The sequence below is a fragment of the Myxine glutinosa genome, chromosome 10 (assembly GCF_964187855.1).
Source record: "Myxine glutinosa chromosome 10, kmMyxGlut1.1, whole genome shotgun sequence".
In the NCBI taxonomy this organism is placed as follows: Eukaryota; Metazoa; Chordata; class Myxini; order Myxiniformes; family Myxinidae; genus Myxine; species Myxine glutinosa.
In genome coordinates this window covers 136,729,353-136,750,331 of record NC_136270.1, presented here as the reverse complement: position 1 = coordinate 136,750,331, position 20,979 = coordinate 136,729,353, and the positions used below count along the sequence as shown (strand labels likewise).

The following is a 20,979-nucleotide window of genomic DNA, read 5'->3' as shown; positions in this document are numbered from 1 at the left end:
AGAAGAAACTCGAAGGTTTGTTCACAAGCCAGGTTTTCAATGCCAAATAAATAAATATTTTAATTGACAATTTCTGCTACCAAACTCGGTTTAACAAACACCATATAAAACAAATACCTCAGGTAGGAAACTGTATACAACAACATCAACATGCATTTTAAAGGCCATTTTCCATGCGAGAGCGGGGGTTAGCCTTGCGGTCCCCATGACAATCTTCTCCATTTTGCCCTATTTTCTGCATCTCTCCTTGTTAACCCCCTTGCCCGCATTTCTTCTTCCACCATCTTTAGCCAAGTCTTTCTCGGTCTTCCCCGTCCTCTGCTTCCTTCTACATTCATTTCCATCACTCTTCTCAACCAGTCACTTTCATCCTTCCTCAACACATGACCAAACATCTCAACCTGTTCCTCTTCACAGCATCAATCACAGGCTCTATTCCCATCATCTTTCGCAATTCATCATTTGTCTTCCTCTCTCTCAACGATACTCCACACATCCACCGAACCATTCGCATTTCCACCCTTTCCAACCTTCGTTGCTGCTCTACGTTCATTACCCATGTCTCGCTCCCATAAATCATAACACTTCTCACACATGCAGCATACACCTTTCCCTTCAGCTTCAACGACACTCCCCTCCTCATCAGCACGCCACTCAGTTCCCGAAACTTCTTCCATGCACATCTCACTCAAGCAACTGTTGCCGAGTCTGATCCACCTTCTCCATTCAGCATGTCTCCGAGGTAGCAAAATGTTTTCACACCTTCCAGTTTCACGCCGTCTCCAAGATCCAACTCAACATTTCCTCCATCTGCAGCTCCCTCTGTGCACACCTTACATTTGAATGTAGCTGCCACACTGGTTAATGACCCTCTCAGACCACTACATTTTTGATGAACCCACTCAGCGCACATTGTACATTGAATGGAGTTCACTCCGACACCCTTCCTACACACAGCACAGGGCCACTTCCCAGTTCTTTCCACCTCACCACATGCTTTACCACTTGTCATCACCTTCGTCTTTCCGATATTCACCTTCAGACCTTTTGTCTCCATACATTCCTTCCACTTGTTCATCTTTTCCTTCAGTCCATCCATACTTTCCGCAATCAACACCAGATCATCTGCATACAACAACTCCCACGGTAAACCCTCCTTTACGTTCTGAGCCAGCACCTCCATCACAGCTACAAATAGTAGTGGACTTAGTACCGACCCCTGATGCACTGTATGCACAGGTAGGAAACTGTATGCACTAAATAAAACACAAACACTCCAGAACTGCAAAGCTCAAAAATTAAAAACAAAAGTGAACTTTCAAAAACAGAATGATTACATTCGTCACAATTCAATTTTCCACTTCACATCGGTTTCTGAATAAAATAAAACAAAAATAAAAATAAAACAAATGACAAATTAAACAATCAAACAAAACAAAAAGAAGAATACACCGTTAAATGCTAACTGCAAATCTGCAAACTTCCTGGAAATGTCTGTCCACAAAGACAGACGACTGGCAGTCGCATCTTTCCTGCAAAAGTATTCAACCCCTTGGGTCAGTACTTGGTGGAAGCACCTTTTATAGCAATGACCGTGATGAGTCTTTTTGGGTCGGTAGGTCTCTAACAGCTTTGCACAGTGAGATTGTGAAATCTTTCCCCATTATTCACGTGAAAATTGCTTGTTCTGCCAAGTTTGACAGGGATCATCCAACGACTACAATCTTCAAGTTTCGCCATAAAAGTTCAATTGGGTTCAAGTCAGGACTTTGACTAGGCCAACAAGAACATTTATTTTCTTCTTATTCAGCCAATCCAGTGTGGCGTTAGCTTTGTGCTTCAGATCATTGTTTGACTGAAATGTGAATCTCCGACCTAGTTTCAGATTTATTGCTGATTCAAGCAGGTTTCATCAAGGATGCTCCTGTGCCTTGCACCGTCCATTGTCCCTACTATCCTGACAAGCTTGCCAGTTCCTGCTGATGAAAGGTAGCCCCATAACATGATGCTGCCACCACCACGCTTGACAGTAGGGGTGGTGTTGACTGGGTGATGTGAAGTTTAGGCTTGCACCAGACATAGCGCTTTGAATTTAGACCAAAATGTTCAATTTTTGTCTCGTCTGACCACAAAAGGTTTCTCCACATTTCTGAGGTATCATTAAGATGCTTTTTCACAAACTCCATACGAGCTTTCAGATGCGTCTTTTTCAGTAATGGCTTCTTTCTTGCCACCTGGCCTTAGAAGCCAGCTTTGTGAAGGGAATGGGATAGTGTTCCCTGATGAACTCTGACCCCCATCTCAAATATAGAGCCTTGAAGATCTTCCAACGTCATTGTTGGATTTATAGTGACATTCCGAACCAGTTTCCTGCTTTCCCGGATGTTGCGTTTGGACAGGCGACCTGATCTGGGTCGAGTCTGGGTGGTACGATACGTCTTCCTCTTCTTAATGATGGATTTCACCATATTCAAAGGTATGAGTGACTTTGAAATGTTCTCATAATCTTCTCCTGAACGGTGCTTCTTCACCACTTTATGTCTGACTTCTTTGGAAAGCTCCTTGGTCTTCATGTTTACCTTGTTGCTTGACCAAGCGAGTTCCACCTTAAAACTCCTTAGATATGCAAGGGAGATTAATTAAACCACTAATTACATACAGGTGAAACATATTGCACTTATTTTATAATTTGCTCCTGTAGTGATTTACGGTTAATTGGGCAAATGCTTTGAATACGCATGAAACTGAGAATCATCTGATTTTCTCTGTTAATCTAATTTATTCATATTTTATCTGTATTTTCTAGCATTAACACTTTGGAGGAGTTTGTGAAGACTCGATATCAAGTTTGATTTGAAAGCTTCATGAAATAAGCTCAGGTGGTATCAACATGTGAAAACTTTGGAGAGTGGTGAATAGTTTTGCAGGCCTTTGTATATAAATGCAAATATCTCTCTGTGGGTCCGTTCCTGAAACACGGCCACATCGATAAAGCTACAAACTCAATCGTCGGGATACAGAGACAACTTTGTGCAGGAAGTAACATGGGCTACGTGGTTGCGGCCTCAGAAACCGCAAATTGAGGCCAAAGTGACCAATATAGCAATTTTTGGCAAAATGGACAACCAATTTTCAAATTGAAGAGGCCGGATTGTTTCAAGTGCAACACAATTAATCTATTTAAAGTTCATGAAACAAAATAAATTGATCAAACTCTTCCCATCACTGGGGAGGGGTATTATTGCTCGTAAATAAATAAAATCTTGGAATGATCCTACTTGGTAATTCTCCGTTTTTGAAGTTATAGTTGAGCTTCGCTTCAACACTGAAGAGCAAAAGGACGGAAGACAATTTTTTTTAAAGAACTACAACAAAAATAAATAACTAATTTTGTACCAACATGGGTTTGTTTACTTGCTCATAGTTTCAAATTTGTGTTATTCGCATGTGCTCCGAATCCCCATTAATGTAAAAATAGAAATAAAACGACAAAATTACGAGCTCGGAAGGTTCCGGCGTTTGCCAGGATTTGGACCATTTCTAGTGTGACAAGACACTGTGCTGCCCCAAGACATTGACCCCCAAGACTCTTTCAAGACCCATTAGACCCTTATAAAACCATTTATACACTATAGACCCTTTTATGACCCTTAAAACACTTTAGACCCTTGAGATTCTTTTTATACCCCTGAAATCCCTTGACCTGTCAGACCTTTAAACCCTTTTTGACCTTTTAAGACCATTAAGCCACTTTAGACCCCTTAAGACCACTTAATGCGATATCAGCTCACTGAATATTTACACAACTGAATTCCCGTTTCTACTACTACACACTCAAACAACAACAAAAAAATGCTCATTTGAGGTGCGATATCTCTGAACCCGTCAGTAATGGTGTGTGTGTGTGTGTGTTCGTGTGTTCGTGTGTGTGTGTGTGTGTGTGTGTGTGTGTGTGTGTGTGTGTGTGTGTGTGTGTGTGTGTGTGTGTGTGTGTGTGTGTGTGTATTTGCTGGCACTTCCTGTTGGAGGCGGTCATTGCAACAAACGTATGGAGCTTTGTTAGCACATTGTGCTGTATTTTATATATTTTCCAGTTTCACTCCTTATTCATCGACTTCTTACCTGTATGACGTCAATAAAACACTGGAGCGAGGGGGGCTGCTACCTCACACTCATGTCATTATTGAATTGAGTCTGGCTGGCTGTCTAAATGTGTACAGTTACAAATAGGGAGGGGGCAGTACATGTTCAATAGAAGATCCATTCAAATGTCTATATATATTTGCAGAGAATGGGTGCTCTGTAGAATTCTTCAGATGCTCGAAAGAAATTCTATAGAAACCATCGACTTTTACTATCGATTATATTTCTATAGAAAATTTATATGGGCCAGTTCTAGAAACCTTGGTCCTAAAGTACTATAGAATTTCAATAGACAGGTTACTATAGAACATCTAAAGAAAAATTATATGGATTTCTAAGGAACATTCTTTTGTCGGGTGAAACTATAAAATAAGGCCAATACCTGGGATAAATGGGCAGGCATGCGATCCAATAAATAAATGTGAAATTATGTATCCAAAATACAATAATATAAATAAATAAATGAGCACTTGGTAGAGCACATACCTTCGCCAGGCTGATTGGTTTACATTTTGTATCCCACTGATAGGCTGGATTTGGATTTGAACATGAAGCAAAATCTAATTGGCTCGTTCTTATAACCAAATCTCAAATGTTGTGTTTGTGTCCTTCCCCCTCTCTCCCCATCTTGTCTACCGCTCCCTATGTTATATGTTTTATGTGTCGGTTTGTCTTTCTGTGTGATTAATGTTCGCTCTTTCACGAGCCTCGACCTTGTATACAAAAAAAACAAAAAAAAAAAAAAAAAAAAAAAAAAAAAATGAACTCATCCACATCTTCGAGATATCGTGCTACAAATCATGTTTGGCTCCATCCATCAATGGTGAAGAATCACGAAGAATAAAAAAACAAAAAAAAGGATCCGGATCCAGATCTTCACCAAAATTGAATCAATACGTCCTTTTCACACATCAAACCCGTCCATCAAATTTCATGTGAATCTGTCCACATTTTTGAGATATCATGCTGTATATCATTTTGGCCCCAACTCTCACCCGTGAAGAATAAGATGACCACTCCTTTTGCTGCTTCAGATGCATAGGGCTGCCGAAGCAGTTTCCTAGGCTAGCAGGCACAATCCTGGACGGGTCATCACTCCGACGCAAGATACTTGAACGGCTCATTCTTTCCAGTAAGCTGGTACTCATTGTGCCGACGTTGCAAGAATGACAGGCCAAGTCAACCCACCTGGTATTAATCAACGGCATACCAGGGGCTCAAACTCAAGACATCATCCTGCGCACGCGCAAGATTGGAGGTCGCGTTCTTTCGAAGCTGTCCATGCGCTCACGCGTTCGAAGTTAAGTAATTTTTTCACAATTGTGTTTTTGTCGAAACTGTATATCTTTCCGTGTGTGTACTTATAGTGTGTCTTTAGTAAGATTCTCGGTGTTAATTTTTCATACCTGTATACAAAATCGTCGGTTAATTCGTGTCGCGTATTCTGAGGCCTAGTAGGCTTCCGTGTCCGACCTTGAGGCTTTGTTTTTCTCTCAGCGGTTCGTCGATTGCGCTGCAATTACTTCCGTTCTCTGTTTTTTGTCCCAGTCTTTCACCCCATACTTCCTTGTTTAAAATCTCAACTCAAAAAAATTTTTAAGACCCCAAAAAATATTTTCTTCTCTGCTCTTATTCGTTTATTCGTTGTTCTTATTTGTTCATTCGTTCTTCGACCACGTTGTTCGTGATCACGTGATCACGTTGTTAAAAATGTTTAAACTTTCCCCTGAAGAACTGTATTCTGTCGTATATTATAACACCTTTTTCTTCTTCTTCTATAAAAGGATGTTTTCGACTTGCTCACCAAATCTATTCATTCCAAAAAAAAATTCCATCTCTTACAGTTCCTTTTTTCTACATTCCCGAAACTCTCCTGCACTCCCCGCCTCCTTCAGCGTCCTCAAACATATTTTTGACTCGAAGGCCTCAAGAAACTCATTTTGCAATAAATGTTCGTTTCCCATTAATCATACACTTTTCAAAATCCAATCTCACCCCTCCCCTCCAAATCCTCCCCATCACCCCTTCCCTCCAAAACTTCCCCATCACCCCTCCCCTCCAAAACTTCCGCATTACCCCTCCCCTCCAAAACTTCCCCATCAGCCCTCCCCTCCAAATCTGCCCCCTTGCCCCTCCCCTCCAAATCTTCCCCATCACCCATCTCTTTCAAATATTCCCCCTTGCCCCTCCCCTCCAAATCTTCCCCATCACCCCTTCCCTCCAAAACTTCCCCATCATCCCTCCCCTCCAAAACTTCCCCATCACCCCTCCACTCCAAATCTTCCCCCTTGCCCCTCCCCTCCAAATCTTCCCAATCACCCTTTCCCTCCAAAACTTCCCCATCACCCCTCCCATCCAAAGCTTCCCCATCACCCCTCCCCTCCAAAAATTCCACATCACCCCTCCCCTCCAAATCTACCACCTTGCCCCTCCCCTCCAAATCTTCCCCATCATCCAACCCTTTCAAATCTCCCCACTTGCCCCTTCCCTCCTAAAGTCCCCCCACACCCCTCCCCTCCGAGACTCTCCCTCGCTCCTCCCCTCCTAGACTCCCCTCTCACCCCTCCTCCCCAAAGCGTCCTCCCCGCTTCTTCCCCCTTCCAACTTTCACCTTCATCTCCCCCAACCTATTGCCTCGCTCTTCCCCCTCCTCAAATAACACCTCACTGTGCCTCACCCAATCACCATCAAACCTTTTGTCTGCCCCATTCTTCCCTTTCTCTAAGCTATTCTGAAATCTCTGACACACCTTCAACAGCTCTCACTACCTCTTCCTCCTCTTCCACATCTTACCCTACCCCTCCCCCCCCACCCCTGTTCTGTATCCGATGCTCCCCCTTCCTCTTCATTAACGGTATGGACCTCAAACATCCGGGGCCTTCGCTCAAACTTGACTGATCTCTCCATACAGGTTGCTTCTGACAAACCAGACGTGATCTGCTTAACAGAAACTTTCCTCCTTCATGATGACTCTGATTCCTTGGTATCTCTCCCAGGTTACTCCCTCCTCCGGTATGATAGACCTGAGCCTCGTCCTGGAGGTGGGGTTGCTATCTTGATAAAAAAAACTCTCTTCCTCACTCGCCCTGCACTGCCCTCTCCACCTCACCTCCAGGAATACCTTTGGCTTACGGCTTCCCCTTCGCTCCCACCTTTTGTTCATATGTGTGTTGTACTGTCCACCAAACAGTGATGACTCCATCTACATCTCGCTGTCTGATAATATGGACCAACTTCTATCTACCCATCCCAACTCTCTCTTCCTCATATGTGGTGATTTCAATTGTCACCATGACAGTTGGCTGGATGTGGGTACCTCTCTCACCAGCCATGGCTCTTCAGCAAAGGATTTCTACGACTCACTGGGACTGACACAATCTGTCAATTTCCCGACCCGGATCTCAGGAGCATCTTCTCTTCTGGACTTGTTTATGACTAACTTCCCTGAAAATGTCTGCTGCTCTTCTTCTGCTCCAATCGGCTCATCTGATCATGTGCTTGTTAAAGTGGACATCTCTCTGACCATTCTCAGAGAGCCTCCTCAGCGTCGACGAGTCTGGCATTTCACTCAGGCCAACTGGCACGGTCTTCAAGCAGCCATCAATCATCTGGACTGGTCTCCCATCTCTACTGCCTCTGACATCAACTCATCCTGGGAATTCTTCCAAAGTAAATTGCTCTCTCTCGTGCACAGATTTATCCCATCTCGTCTTCAGTTGTCACACCCTTCCTCCCGTCCATGGTACACGGAATCTTGTGGTGAGCCTGTTGCCCAGAAACAACTTGCTTTCGTCTCCTGGAAAGCAAATCCAACGGAAGGAAATCTCATTTCCTTTCACAAAGCCCGAAACAAGTGTGTGTCCACCCTCAGGAGAGCCAGGAAACAATATCTCTCCGTTCTCAAGACCGAACTCTCTTATCTGTCTCCCTCTTCCAAATCCTGGTGGCGTCTGGTCAAATCTGTTTCTGGTGTTTGTTCCCCCTCCATCCCCTCCCTCACCTCAAACGGCTACACGGCTGACTCCGCACGTGAAAAAGCTGAATGCCTCAACTCTGTGTTTGCCTCTAAATCTTGTGTCCCAAACCCATCCCTCTCTGTACCCACCATACCCAGCTGCTCCTGGACTCAGTGTCCTTTCCTCCTGACAAGGTGGAAAAGTTTCTGTCAACCCTCGACTCTGATTCTGCAACTGGACCTGACGGCATCAGCCCACGGGTCCTAAAATCCTGTTCTTCTGCTCATTCACTCCCTCTCTGTGTTCTCTTCACCCTCTCTTTTGCTCAAGGTCATCTGCCATCTGCTTGAAAATCAGCTAACTTCACCGCTTTGCACAAAAAAGGTGCAAAAACAGATCCTAGCAACTACAGACCAATCAGCCTTCTCCCAATTATCAGCAAAGTCATGGAATCCATCATTGCTTCAGATATGAAATCTTTCCTCTTCTCCAATGGCTTGATCTCTGATCATCAATTTGGTTTCAGACATGGTCACTCTACTCTGGACATGCTGCTTCTGCTTTCTCAACAATGGATGGAGGTCTTCAATGCCAAACAGGAAATTAGAGCCGTCTCCCTTGACATATCACGTGCCTTCGATACGGTCTGGCACCCCGCTCTGCTCACCAAACTCTACTCTTTGGTATCCATGGAAATCTCCACGCATGGCTGGCGGACTTCCTCTCTAGTCGTAGTCAACGTGTGGCCCTGAATGGGTTTCTCTCATCTCCTCTTCCTGTTCAGGCTGGAGTTCCCCAAGGCAGTGTTCTGGGCCCTGTGCTTTTTCTGGTCTTCATCAATGATCTCTCTGACTCTCTTGAAAATCCTCTCTATCCGTTTGCTGATGACTCTACTCTCTGTCGCTCCATCCCTCATCCCTCAGATCGGCAGTCTGCAGCTTCCTCACTCTCTGCTGCAGACCTGGACAAAATCAGACTGGGCAAACAAGTGGAACATGTCTTTCAATCCTGACAAATCTCACACTCTTACGATGTCTCTCCGAAAAGACCGACCGGACAACCCTCCCATCCACTTTCTGAATAATCCTCTCCAAGAAGTTCTGTCACTCAAGCTTTTGGGTCTCACTATCTGCCATGATCTTTCCTGGGAAAACCACATTTCAAATCTGGCCTCCAAAGCCAGTCGCCAACTGGGCATCCTCCGTCGTGCGAAGTCCTTCCTTGGCACACCTGAGCTCCTCACCACATAACGGGTGTCTCAAAATAGATGGAACCCATTAACATGATAATAATTTATTATTCAGACAAGAAACTCCAAAAAAGATTACATTTCCTGGAAGCTGATATGATAACAATTAAAAAACTGAAGATTTGAGGTCTCTTGCTCAAAGGATACATTTATTAGAGCACATGTTCCAAATGACCACCTTTGCGCCTTAGACACACTTGAAGCCGACGAGCGAAGTTGTCAATCACCCTGACACTCTTCCTTCCTGATGGCACGAATCTTCTGGGTGATGGCCACTTTCAGTTCAGAAATGGATTGAGGACGATTCTCATACACGTGGTCCTTCAAGAACCCCCAGAGATTTAAAAAAAAAAAAAAAATCTGGGGGGTTCAGATCGGGTGAATGCGGAGACCACTCGGGTTCGCGGCACCTGCTGATCAGCCGATCAGGGAATCGGCGGTCCAGCCACTCCATCGTGATGTTGGCTGTATGTGTATGTGGAGTTGCCCCATCTTGTTGGAACAATTGCACATCTCGATTCACGCCACGACGTCTCCCAAGTCCCCTCCAGAACTTGTTGAGCACCACAATGTAACGCTCCTTTGTGACAGTAACTGCCTCCTCGTCTGCGTCTTCAAACCAAAAACGGTCCGATTATGCCATTTTTGAGATGGCCACCCAGGCCGTGCATTTCACAGAGTGCGAGGGCCTCTGAAGCACCTCGTCTGGGGCGTGTGTGCCCCAGAACACATTGTTCTTGCTATTGACATGCCCACAGAGCAAGAAGTGTGCTTCGTCGCTGAACCAAACATCATCAAGAAAGTCAGGATCCTCTTCGATCTTGTTCTCGAACCACCGGCACATCACAACACGTTTTGCCATGTCAGCTGGTGTGAGATTATGCTTGATCTGGATCTTGTATGGGTACAGCTGAAGATCCTTGATCAAGATTCTTTGCACTGACGCACGTGAAAGACCCAGCTCTTGGCTACGTCTTCGGATGGACTTTTTCTGGGTCCTTCCGACAGAATGTCTCACCGCATTCACATTGTCAGGAGATCTTGCAGTCAGCTTCCTGCCAGAACTGGGTGTTTCTGCCTTCTTGTTGAGGTTGTTTACTGATCCAGTGGCTTGAAATTTGTGTGCCCAACGATAAATTTGGTTTTTCTGGGGATAGTTGTTGAAGTTGAACTTCCTGCGAAATTTTGCTTGCACCGTTTTGAATGATTTCGTCTCCAAATAAGTAGTGACGCAAAATATTTTTTCCTCCTTTGTCCAAGGCATTTTGATTGATAATTATTAGTTGTTATGGTCTCCTCTCTTCAAATCTGAAAAAAAAGAACAAGAGCATTAATATTGGCAGAATTATTAGCAGTGACATGCGTTCCATGTATTTTGAGACACCCAGTACAAGGCTTTCATCCGCAGCTCAATGGAATACTGCTCTCCCCTCTGGGTTGGTGCTCCTGCCTCACACCTAGCTCGTCTTCACGCTGTTGAAACCAAAGCGTTCAGAATCATTGGAATCTCCCGCGATGAAGCTAACTCCAAGGGCCTTTCACTCACTCACCGCAGGCAGGTTGGTGGTCTTTCCATCTTCTACCGACTCCTCTCTGGCCTTGCCCCCCAGCTCTCTCTGGGCTCTGTCCCCCAAATATTCCTACAGGTCGCACAAGATCTGCCTGCAACCCTCTTATGGTTAAACTGCCAAAATCAAGACTCTCTGCTCACCTTCACTCCTTCATTCCTCTTTTCTCCTGCCTCTGGAACAAACTCCCTCACTCTCTTCAATCCCACTCCACCCTCCAGGTCTTTAAAACAGCTGTTCACCACCATCTCTTATCTTCCCCCATCCAAAACCTTGATATTTTCTACCCCGGCTAATTTCACCCCAAATCCACTTTTTTGAAATACCGACTTCTGTCCTGGAAGTCCTTGGTGTTTTATACTTCTCCCACCCCCCCCCCCCCCCCCTTCCCGCGCCTCCTCCCCCCAAGCCCTCTCCCTCCCACACATCTCCCTGCTCTCAAATGTTGTGTTTGTGTGCTTCCCCTTCTCTCCCCATCTTGTCTTCCGCTCCCTCTTTTTGTATGTTTTGTTTGTCTGGTTGATTTGTTTGTGAAATAAATGTTAGCTCTTTCACGAGCCTCGATTCAGTATACAAAAAAAAAAAAAAAAAAAAAAGACAATAACATCTTAAGCCAGCCACCTTCATGGTTAAGCCAACAACAGGCTTCAATGGTGAAGAATAACTTTTAAAATTCCAGTATCCGTTCACCAAAATCGAATCATTTCATCCCTGTCACACACCCAACCTGTCCACCAAATTTCATCCGAATCCATCCACAACCTTTTGAGATACCCTGCACACAAATAAACAAACAAACAAACAAAGACAGACAGACAGGGGTGAAAAAACATAACCTCTGTCCACCTATGGTGGCGGAGGAAACAAAATAAAGGGAGTTGGAAACTATCCGAGTCCGTTAAAGCTGAGACCTCAATAACGTGTTCTGGGGGACTCTCTTCCAGGGAATTCTTTGCTTCAGTAGATCATGTGAGAATGGTTGAAGTGCAAACAGGGACTGGAGGATGGCGTTCATGTAACAGGTGTTCCCTAGGTTGGAAAAGCTGCGCACAAACACACACACACCTTACAATAAACATACAAATGAAAACTGAATGACAAAAAACATAAAAAAGTAAAATCACAAAATATATATATTGTACTAACCCCTGTAGCTGGCTCTGCTGTGACAGCAGAACTTTGCTTTTATTCCATCCGGCATAATCCGAAGACAATGGTCTTTGTCGTTTCAGAGATGAGGCAGTTGGTGGTGTAAGAAAACCTAAAGATCTCTTCGCTGCCGGCGAAGGGCCCATAGAGTTTGACCTGCAAGGGGTTCACCCAAAATTTAGGTAATGACAGGTTGCTCATCACAAACTTAGTATTGAGTGCAAAAATTAAATAAATAAATAAGAGAGAAAAGCTGACCTGTTTAGGAATCGATTTGGTAAAGAGTAGTCTCTGGTAGGAGTTCCCCTCCAATAACAGGCAGTGGAGTTATGCAGGGGCATTCCAGCAACTGTAAAAACAAGATTTATTTACACTTTGCACACATACACTAGTTTTATGACCCGACATTTCTCGCATTAGTAAATCATAAAGATCCTATGATACCTCGAAAAAGAAAAGGCCATTGTGTGCGTGTCTATTTACAACTACGACTGTGATTACAGCTGTAACAAGCGTTACGCCTAGGTCCCCCGTCGGGGAAGTGATGTGAGTTGACAAAGTGGAACACGCAGAAAACATGCTATGATATGATATTTCGCTCACAAGGTTCAGACATACATGGAGGCAGCCATCTTGGATTTTGACGTGGCGACCCAATTTTCAATAGCGTTCTTCCTTATGCCTAGATACACCCACACACCAGATTAGAAGTTGGTACTTCGCTTATTTTTCAAGATATTCCGCTCACAAGGTTCAGACATACATGGCGGCGGCCATCTTGGATTTTGACGTGGCGACCCAATTTTCAATAGCGTTCTTCCTTATGCCTCGATACACCCACACACCAGATTAGAAGTTGGTACTTCGCTTATTTTTCAAGATATTCCGCTCACAAGGTTCAGACATACATGGCGGCGGCCATCTTGGATTTTGACGTGGCGACCCAATTTTCAATAGCGTTCTTCCTTATGCCTCGATACACCCACACACCAGATTAGAAGTTGGTACTTCGCTTATTTTTCAAGATATGCAGGTTACAAGGTTCAGACATACATGGCATCAGACATACATGGCGGCGGCCATCTTGGATTTTGACGTGGGTTGCACCCACACACCAAATTCGAATGCAGTCCTTCGCTTACGCACGCACGCACACACGCCGCACGCACACGGACGGACGGACACACGGACGGAGGGGAAAACCATAGTCCCCCTTTCGCTCTGCTGTGCGACAGGGGACAATAAACCTATAGAATATAGATATATCGACTCATACTCACACCTCTAAGGTTGACAACTTTGTCTCGTCTGAGCGGTGTCCCATTAGCTGTTTAAGCTTCATATATGGGAAAATGTGTACCTGTACCGGAATATGAATATCCCGGTGTGTACCCTGATTTAGAATAGGTAAACCGTATCCCTGCGCATCGTAAGAGACGACTAAGGGTTGGCGTCAGGAAAGGCATCCGGCCATAAAAACATTGCCTCAAAAAGGGAACCATGAGGTCATGGGGCCCGCAAGGCTAACCCCCACTCTAGCGGGGAAAAATGGCCTTAAAACGTTCATTCATTCATTCATTCATTCATATGGGAATACCGTCATGAGTTCAACAAGAAGCAAGAAATAGCACATCACCAGTAGGACAATCCGGCGTCGTGTCCACAGTATAATATAATCCACTCGTGCGTCAATGGTCAGTGTTAGCCTGGTGTTGGCTTAGCGGTTAGGGTGCCGGCTTGGGATCCTAGGATCCTGGGTTCGAATCCCGGTCGATCGCTGAATTAACACCAGGGGGGTTGACTCAGCCTGTCATCCTTCTGAGGTCAGCAAATTGAGTACCAGCTTGCTGGGATGAATGATCCCGGTGTGTACCCCGGTTTAGAATAGGTACACCGTAACCCTGCGCATCGTAAGAGGCGACCAAGGGTTGGCGTCAGGAAGGGCATCCGGCCATAAAAACATTGCCTCAAACAGGGAACCATGATTGTCATGGGGCCCACAAGGCCAACCCCCGCTCTAGCGGGGAAAATGGCCTTAAAACGATCATTCATTTTTTCATTCGTCAATGGTCAGTGTCCATGATTATAATGTGGTCACTGCACGTAGCTTGATGATCAATTTCCCCGGGTGAAGAAAGCGAACCGGTGGAAAAGATAAGGGTCGCGAACAAGACACGTGACATGGATACCGCAGGTGTAAAAACGTGAACCGCTGCTGAAAATAGCGTCACTAACGTGACACGTGATACAAACACTGCGGGAAAATAAAGATGAATGCCGCAGAAGGTGGTGCAGTGAACGCAGTTCAAGTCCAGTGAACTTTAGTCAGTCAGTCCTTTGTAAAGCAGTCATAAATGTGTAAAGTGTCATAAAGTTGTAAAACGTTTTACGGAGCGCGTCTGCACACTCTAGATAAAGCCTCTTACAACACCTACACTATGGCTATTGGTTGGACAAATAAATGACACCTTGGCTAAAGGCCTTTGTTTCCACAGCATGAAGCTGAGCTAGGTGTGAGGCAGGAGCACCAGGCCAGAGGGGAGAGCAGTACTCCATAAAGCTGCAGGTGAAAGCTTTGGATGTGGTGAGGAGCGCAGAAGTGCCAAAAAAGGAGTTCGCACGACGGAGGATGCCCAGTTGGCGACTGGCTTTGGAAGCCAGCTTGGAAATGTGGTTTTCCCAGGAAAGATCATGGCAGATAGTAAGACCCAATAAGCTGGAGTGACAGAACTTTCGAGAGGATTGTTGAGAAAGTATATGGGAGGGATTTCCAGACGGTCTTTTCCGAGAGACAAAGTAAGAGTGTGAGATTTGTCAGGATTGAAAGACATGTTCCACTTGTTTGACCAGTTTGTAATTTTATCCAGATCTACAGAGAGTGAAGAGGATGTTGTCTGTCGCTCTGAGGGATGAGACATGGAGCGGCAAAGAGTGGAGTCACCAGCAAAGAAATAGAGGGTTGTCTAGAGAGTCGGAGAGGTCATGAATGAAGATAAGAAAAAGTACAGGACCCAGAATACTGCCGTGAGGAACTCCAACCTGGACAGGAAGAGATGAGAGAATTCCATTTAGAGCCACACACTGACTTCAACATGGGAGGAAGTCCGTGAGCCATGACTTGAGATTGCCATGGACACCATAAGAAGAGAGTTTGGTGAGCAGTGTTGGATGTCACATCATATTGAAAGCTCGACATATGTCTAGGGAGACTGTTCTAATGTCATGCCTGGCATTGAAGACCTCCACCCATTGTTGAGAAAGTGGAAGCAGCATGTCCAAGACGGAGTGACCTGGTCTGAATCCAAACTGATGATCTGAAATTAAGGCATTGGAGAAGAGGAAGGATTTTAATTGGAGCCATTGGATACAAGCCATTGGAGAAGAGGCTTGTCCCCGCTAGCCGCTGGCATTGGAATTTCCCTGCTCTGTCAGGAGGGACTGGTATGAGTATAGGCTGATACATTTATGGGCCTGTTCTCCATGCTTACAGTGGTACCAGCACATCTGCTCAGCTTCATAAAGCAGTCATGAAATGAATAAATAAATGTATCATGCGTTTTCTTGTGGGCACCCTCTGGAGTTTAGGCCCTGGACAAATGTTCCATTTGTCCTCCCCTAAATCCGGCCCGTTTAGAACCACAAATGATACAACGATACCCTTTGGTTTATATGATACAGAAACTCATGAAGTTTTGTGCACACCATCAATACACTTCAATGTGAGCTCCGTTTGTCGAACGCAGGACATCAAGGTGGTACACGAGTTCTTGCCATGTTTGGTTCAGCATGTTTGCGTCCACCACTGCGCATGTAGCTGTGATCTGAGAACAAAGATCCTGCAGGTTTGGCACCTTGGTGTTGCAGACAACTTCTTTGACAAACCTCACAGAAAAAAAAAATACAAAAATCAAGGGGTTATGTCGTGATCGTGTGGGCAAGGTGGTTTGTCCGTCTCGGCGAATCCAGTGACCTGGAAATTTCTTTCAGGACAGTTGAACAACTAAAGGCCTAATGAGGGGTAGCACCATCCTGTTGAAAAAATGATATCGGGTTGCAGGTCTTTAATCAGTTGGAAGGCAAATCCTTGAGAAAGCCATGTTCATGTAAATTGTTGAGGTCATTGTATCCGACAGAAATAAAAACGGATGCAGCAAGCGATCATGGAGAAGGCCACACCACACATTGACCTTTGGACTGTTGCATATGTGTTCAATGACTGCCTGAGGGTTCTCAGAGCCCCAGATCCTCACATTGGTTGAACTGCCCAGATACATGAAAGCAAACTTCGTGTCTGTGAACATGATCTTTTTCAGGTAATCTTCATCATCGTATACGCGACTGAGCATTTCCAAGGCAAATGCCTTGCTTTTGGGACCATCATTTGGATTGACTTCCTGCAGAATCGGCACCTTATCGGCTAAAAATCTTTTTATGTAAAATCCTGTGTACAGTTGTGGATGGTAGTCCCAGTTCTCTGGAGGCAAATCCTGTGTACAGTGGTAGTTGGTAGTCCCAGTTCTCTGGATGCAAAATCCTGTGTGCAGTGGTGGTTGGTAGTCCCAGTTCTCTGGAGGCAAATCCTGTGTACAGTGGTGGTTGGTAGTCCCAATTCTCTGGAGACAAATCCTGTGTACAGTGGTGGTTGGTAGTCCCAGTTCTCTGGATGCAAAATCCTATGTACAGTGGTGGTTGGTAGTCCCAGTTCTCTGGATGCAAAATCCTGTGTAAAGTGGTGGTTGGTAGTCCCAGTTCTCTGGATACAAAACCCTGTGCACAGAGGTGGTTGATAGTCTCAGTTACCTGGATGCAAAATCCTGTGTACAGTGGTGGTTGATAGTCCCAGTTCTCTGGATGCAAATCCTGTGTATGGTGGTGGTTGGTAGTCTCAGTTCTCTGGATGCAAATCCTGTATACGGTGGTGGTTGGTAATCCCAGTTCTCTGGATGTAAATCCTGTATACGGTGGTAGTTGGTAATCCCAGTTCTCTGGATGTAAATCCTGTATACAGTGGTGGTTGATAGTCCCAGTTATATGTATGCAAATCCTGTGTACAGTGGTGGTTGATCGTCCCAGTTATATGTATGCAAATCCTGTGTACAGTGGTGGTTGGTAGTCCCAGTTCTGTAGATGCAAAATCCTGGATCTGAGGGGTGAGATGAGTGCTGGTTGGTAGTCCCAGTTCTCTGGATGCAAAATCCTGTGTGCAGTGGGGGTTGTTAGTCCCAGTTATATGGATACACGTCACATTGATTTTCTGGGACTTTGTTGAAATGATTCATGCACTCGTTCAACATCTGCTGCAATTGTGATTGGTCGACCGATAATTTTCTGTTTCTGACAATTTCCAGTCTTCTTAAACCTCATGTACCCACTCTGATACTATTCCACGATGGCAGATTGCATCCATACCCTGTATGTAAATTACGCTGAACTTGTGTGGGATGTCATCTCGATGAACCATTCGACATACTGAGCTTTTTCCTGTGGAGTTGCCATTTTAATTTACATTAAACTATCACACCTGAAAATAAAGCAAACTTTATGAGTTTCTGTATCATATGAGACAAAGGGTATCATTGTATCATTTGCGGTACTAAATATATTAACCAAAGTTGTCCAGGTTTTTTTGGAACACCCTGTATAAAGAGACTTCAGTAGAAGGTCGGGATCAAATAATTTATAAGAAAAATACAAAAAAGCCAAATTAATATAAATTAAGTTTCAGACGTGCACGCCATTAGGCACAAAAGGCAGAAGTCATCATGAGGGCAGTGTAAACACATCACGTGACATGGTGCCATGCACGCCACCTTTCACGTCTTCCTGCATCTTCCTCGCCTGTTCACCAGAAGAACGAGGGGTACTTGATTTGTAGTTTGGACATCTGCAAACATAACACCACGTGTAACCACAAGGTACCGCTACTACAGATGTTTTACTCGCATTCTCGACAAACAAATGTTGTACCTCCCCAAACCTCAGCTTGTACAAATATGCATAAATGTAGCACCCAAATACGGAGAAAAGCAAGTCTGATAAAGAAAGGTAGATACGATAAACAAGAGCAAACATGACCAACATAACCGGCTGCTTTTGTACCTTTTTCAACACACTGGTATATACACACGGAATATAAAGATATAAACACCACCTTTACTGCAGATTGCATGCAATTTGCATATCAAACAACCTAAAAGCACAAGTGTGCAGACAAGCCCAAGCTTTTCCTTCGTTAATACTTCCACCTAGCATACTGCAGACAGAGTCCTTAATTTTACATGTCAAAGCAAGTAGAGGTGCCGCATTCCGCTGATAAGGTTTCTCAGTGAAGTAAATCGATGGAAGGATAATTTCCAAATCAATACATTGACAGAATTGACTGAATGGGTTGAGGTTTTCTTCATAACAGGAAGCTTTTTTGTGTTTAAACTTCCAGTACGTGTACGAAACAACGACTGAGTATGTATATACACCGCATGTGCAATAACATGCAAAAAAATGGGAAATGCATGAATTTTGGCATTTGTAAACCTCCATATGCAATGTACGGACCCAAGGGCTCTTAAATGAGGTACAATTCATCATTGTAGGTGCTGTAGTTACAAAGTTTACCCCATTCAGACACAATCATGCAATTTGTATTTATATATAGATGAGCAGATGACCCGGTTCCACCACGCTGCCTAAGGGAAGTTTGAGGGGGGAGTTTGAGAGGGGAGGGGTGAGGAGGAAGTTTAGAAGGGGAGAGGTGAGGCGGGAGTTTGGGAGGGGAGAGGCGAGGCGGGAGTTTGGGAGGGGAGGGGCAAGGGTGAGGAGGGAGTTTAGGAGGGGAGGGGCGAGGGGGGAGTTCAGGAGGAGAGGAGGGAGTTTAGGAGGGGAGCAGTGAGGAGGGAGTTTAGGAGGGAAGGGGCAAGGGTGGAGATTTGAAAGGGATGGGTGATGGGGGAGATTAGGAGGGGAGGGATGAGTTTGGATTTTAGAAAGTGTTGGACGGTTCATGGAAAATGAACATTTATTGCAAAATGAGTTTCTTGTGATTTTAGAGTCAGAGATCCGTTTGCAAACGTTGGAGGGGTGGAATGCAGGTGAGTTTCGGCAATGTATGAAGGAAGAATTGTAAGAGATGGAATTTTTATTTGAAATGAAGAGATTTGGTGAGCAAGTCGAAAGCAACTTTTAAAGAAGAAGAAGAAAAATGTGTTATAATATACGACAGAACACAACAGTTCAGGGGAAAGTTTAAACATTTTTAAACTAAACCGTGAAAACTATCTGGAGAAATGGGGGTGAAACACGTGGTCGAAGAACGAACGAACTCAAACAAAGAAGGAAATAATACACATATTTTATTTTTAATTAATATTTTAAACAAAGGGTAATTCCCACTCCACCCTCCAGGTCTTTAAAACAGCTGTTCACCACCATCTCTTATCCTCCCCCATCCAAAACCTTGATCTTTTCTACCCCCACTAATTTCGGTCCCCTTGTTTTATACCTCTCCCCCCCCCCCCCCCCCCCCCACTTCCCACGCCTCCTCCCCCCAAGCCCTCTCCCTCCCACACTTCTCCCTGCTCTCAAATGTTGTGGTTGTGAGCTTCCCGTTCTCTCCCCATCTTGTCTTCCGCTCCCTCTTTTAGTATATTTTGTTTGTCTGGTCGATTTGTTTGTGAAATAAATGTTAGCTCTTTCACGAGCCTCGATTCAGTATTTATTTTTAAAAAAAAGAAAAAAAGGGTAAGATGTTCGGGGAAGTATGGGGTGAAAAGACGACTGGGGAAAAACTGAGAGAACGAAAGTAAATTGACCACAAACGACCACTGAGAGAAGACAACAAGGCCTCAAGGCAGGAAACTTAAAAGACCAGGCCTCAAAAACATGGCAGGAAATAACTGACAATATTATACAGGTATGCACGATTTACACCGAGATCTTCCGAAAGACACACAGTAGGTACACACACCGTAAAATAAAAATACAGTTTTGACAAAAATACAAATGGGAACAATTACTTAACTTTGCTAGCATTGAGATGGTGGAGATCTTGGAAAACACAGAACCTCACGGGCAAAAACCGGAAGCGGAGGTCGACCGAACGACTTAGTTCATTAACGGTATGTACCTCAAACATCCGGAGCCTTCGCTCAAACTTCACTAATCTCGACGTACAGGTTGCTTCTGACAAACCAGACTTGACCTGCTTAACAGAAACTTTCCTCCTTCATGATGTCTCTGATTCCTTAATATCTCTCCCAGGTTACTCCCTCCCCCGGTATGATAGACCTGAGCCTCGTCCTGGAGGTGGGGTTGCTATCTTTATCAAAAACTCTTCCTCACTCTCCCTGCACTGCCCTCTCCCCACATCACCCCAGGAGTACCTCAGGCTACAGCTTCGCCTTCGCTCCCACATTTTGTTCATATGTGTGTTGTACCGTCCACCAAACAGTGAAGACTCCATCTACATCTCGCTGTCTGATAATATGGACCAACCTATATCAACTCATACTAACTCTCTCTTCCTCATATGTGGTGATTTCAATTGTCATCATGCCAGCTGGCTGTGTGTGGGTACCTCTTGCACCAGCCATGGCTCCTCAGCTAAGGACTTCTACGACTCGTTGGGACTGACACAATCTGTCAATTTCCCAACCCGGATCTCAGTCAACGGAGCATCTTCTCTTCTAGATTTGGTTATGACAAACTTCCCTGCAAATGTCTGCTGCTCTTCTTCTGCTCCAATCGGTTCATCTGACCATAATATATTTGTTAAAGTGGACATCTCTCTGGCCATTCTCAGAGAGCCTCCTCAGCGTCGACGAGTCTGGCATTTCACTCAGGCCAACTGGCACGGTCTTCAAGCAGCCATCAATCATCTGGACTGGTCTCCCATCTCTACTGCCTCTGACATCAACTCATC

The 20,979-nt window shown here is 44.7% G+C and overlaps 1 protein-coding gene across 1 annotated transcript in view; it reads right to left on the bottom strand.

Annotated features, from left to right (window-relative positions):
- Positions 1–20,979, bottom strand: part of LOC137433730 (ubiquitin carboxyl-terminal hydrolase 37) — a 149,500-nt gene that overhangs the window by 70,162 nt on the left and 58,359 nt on the right. The window contains 4 exon segments of the mRNA XM_078786177.1: positions 11,828–11,959; positions 12,063–12,221; positions 12,324–12,414; positions 17,876–17,949. Of these exon segments, the coding sequence (XP_078642303.1) occupies positions 11,828–11,959; positions 12,063–12,221; positions 12,324–12,414; positions 17,876–17,949 (456 nt within the window).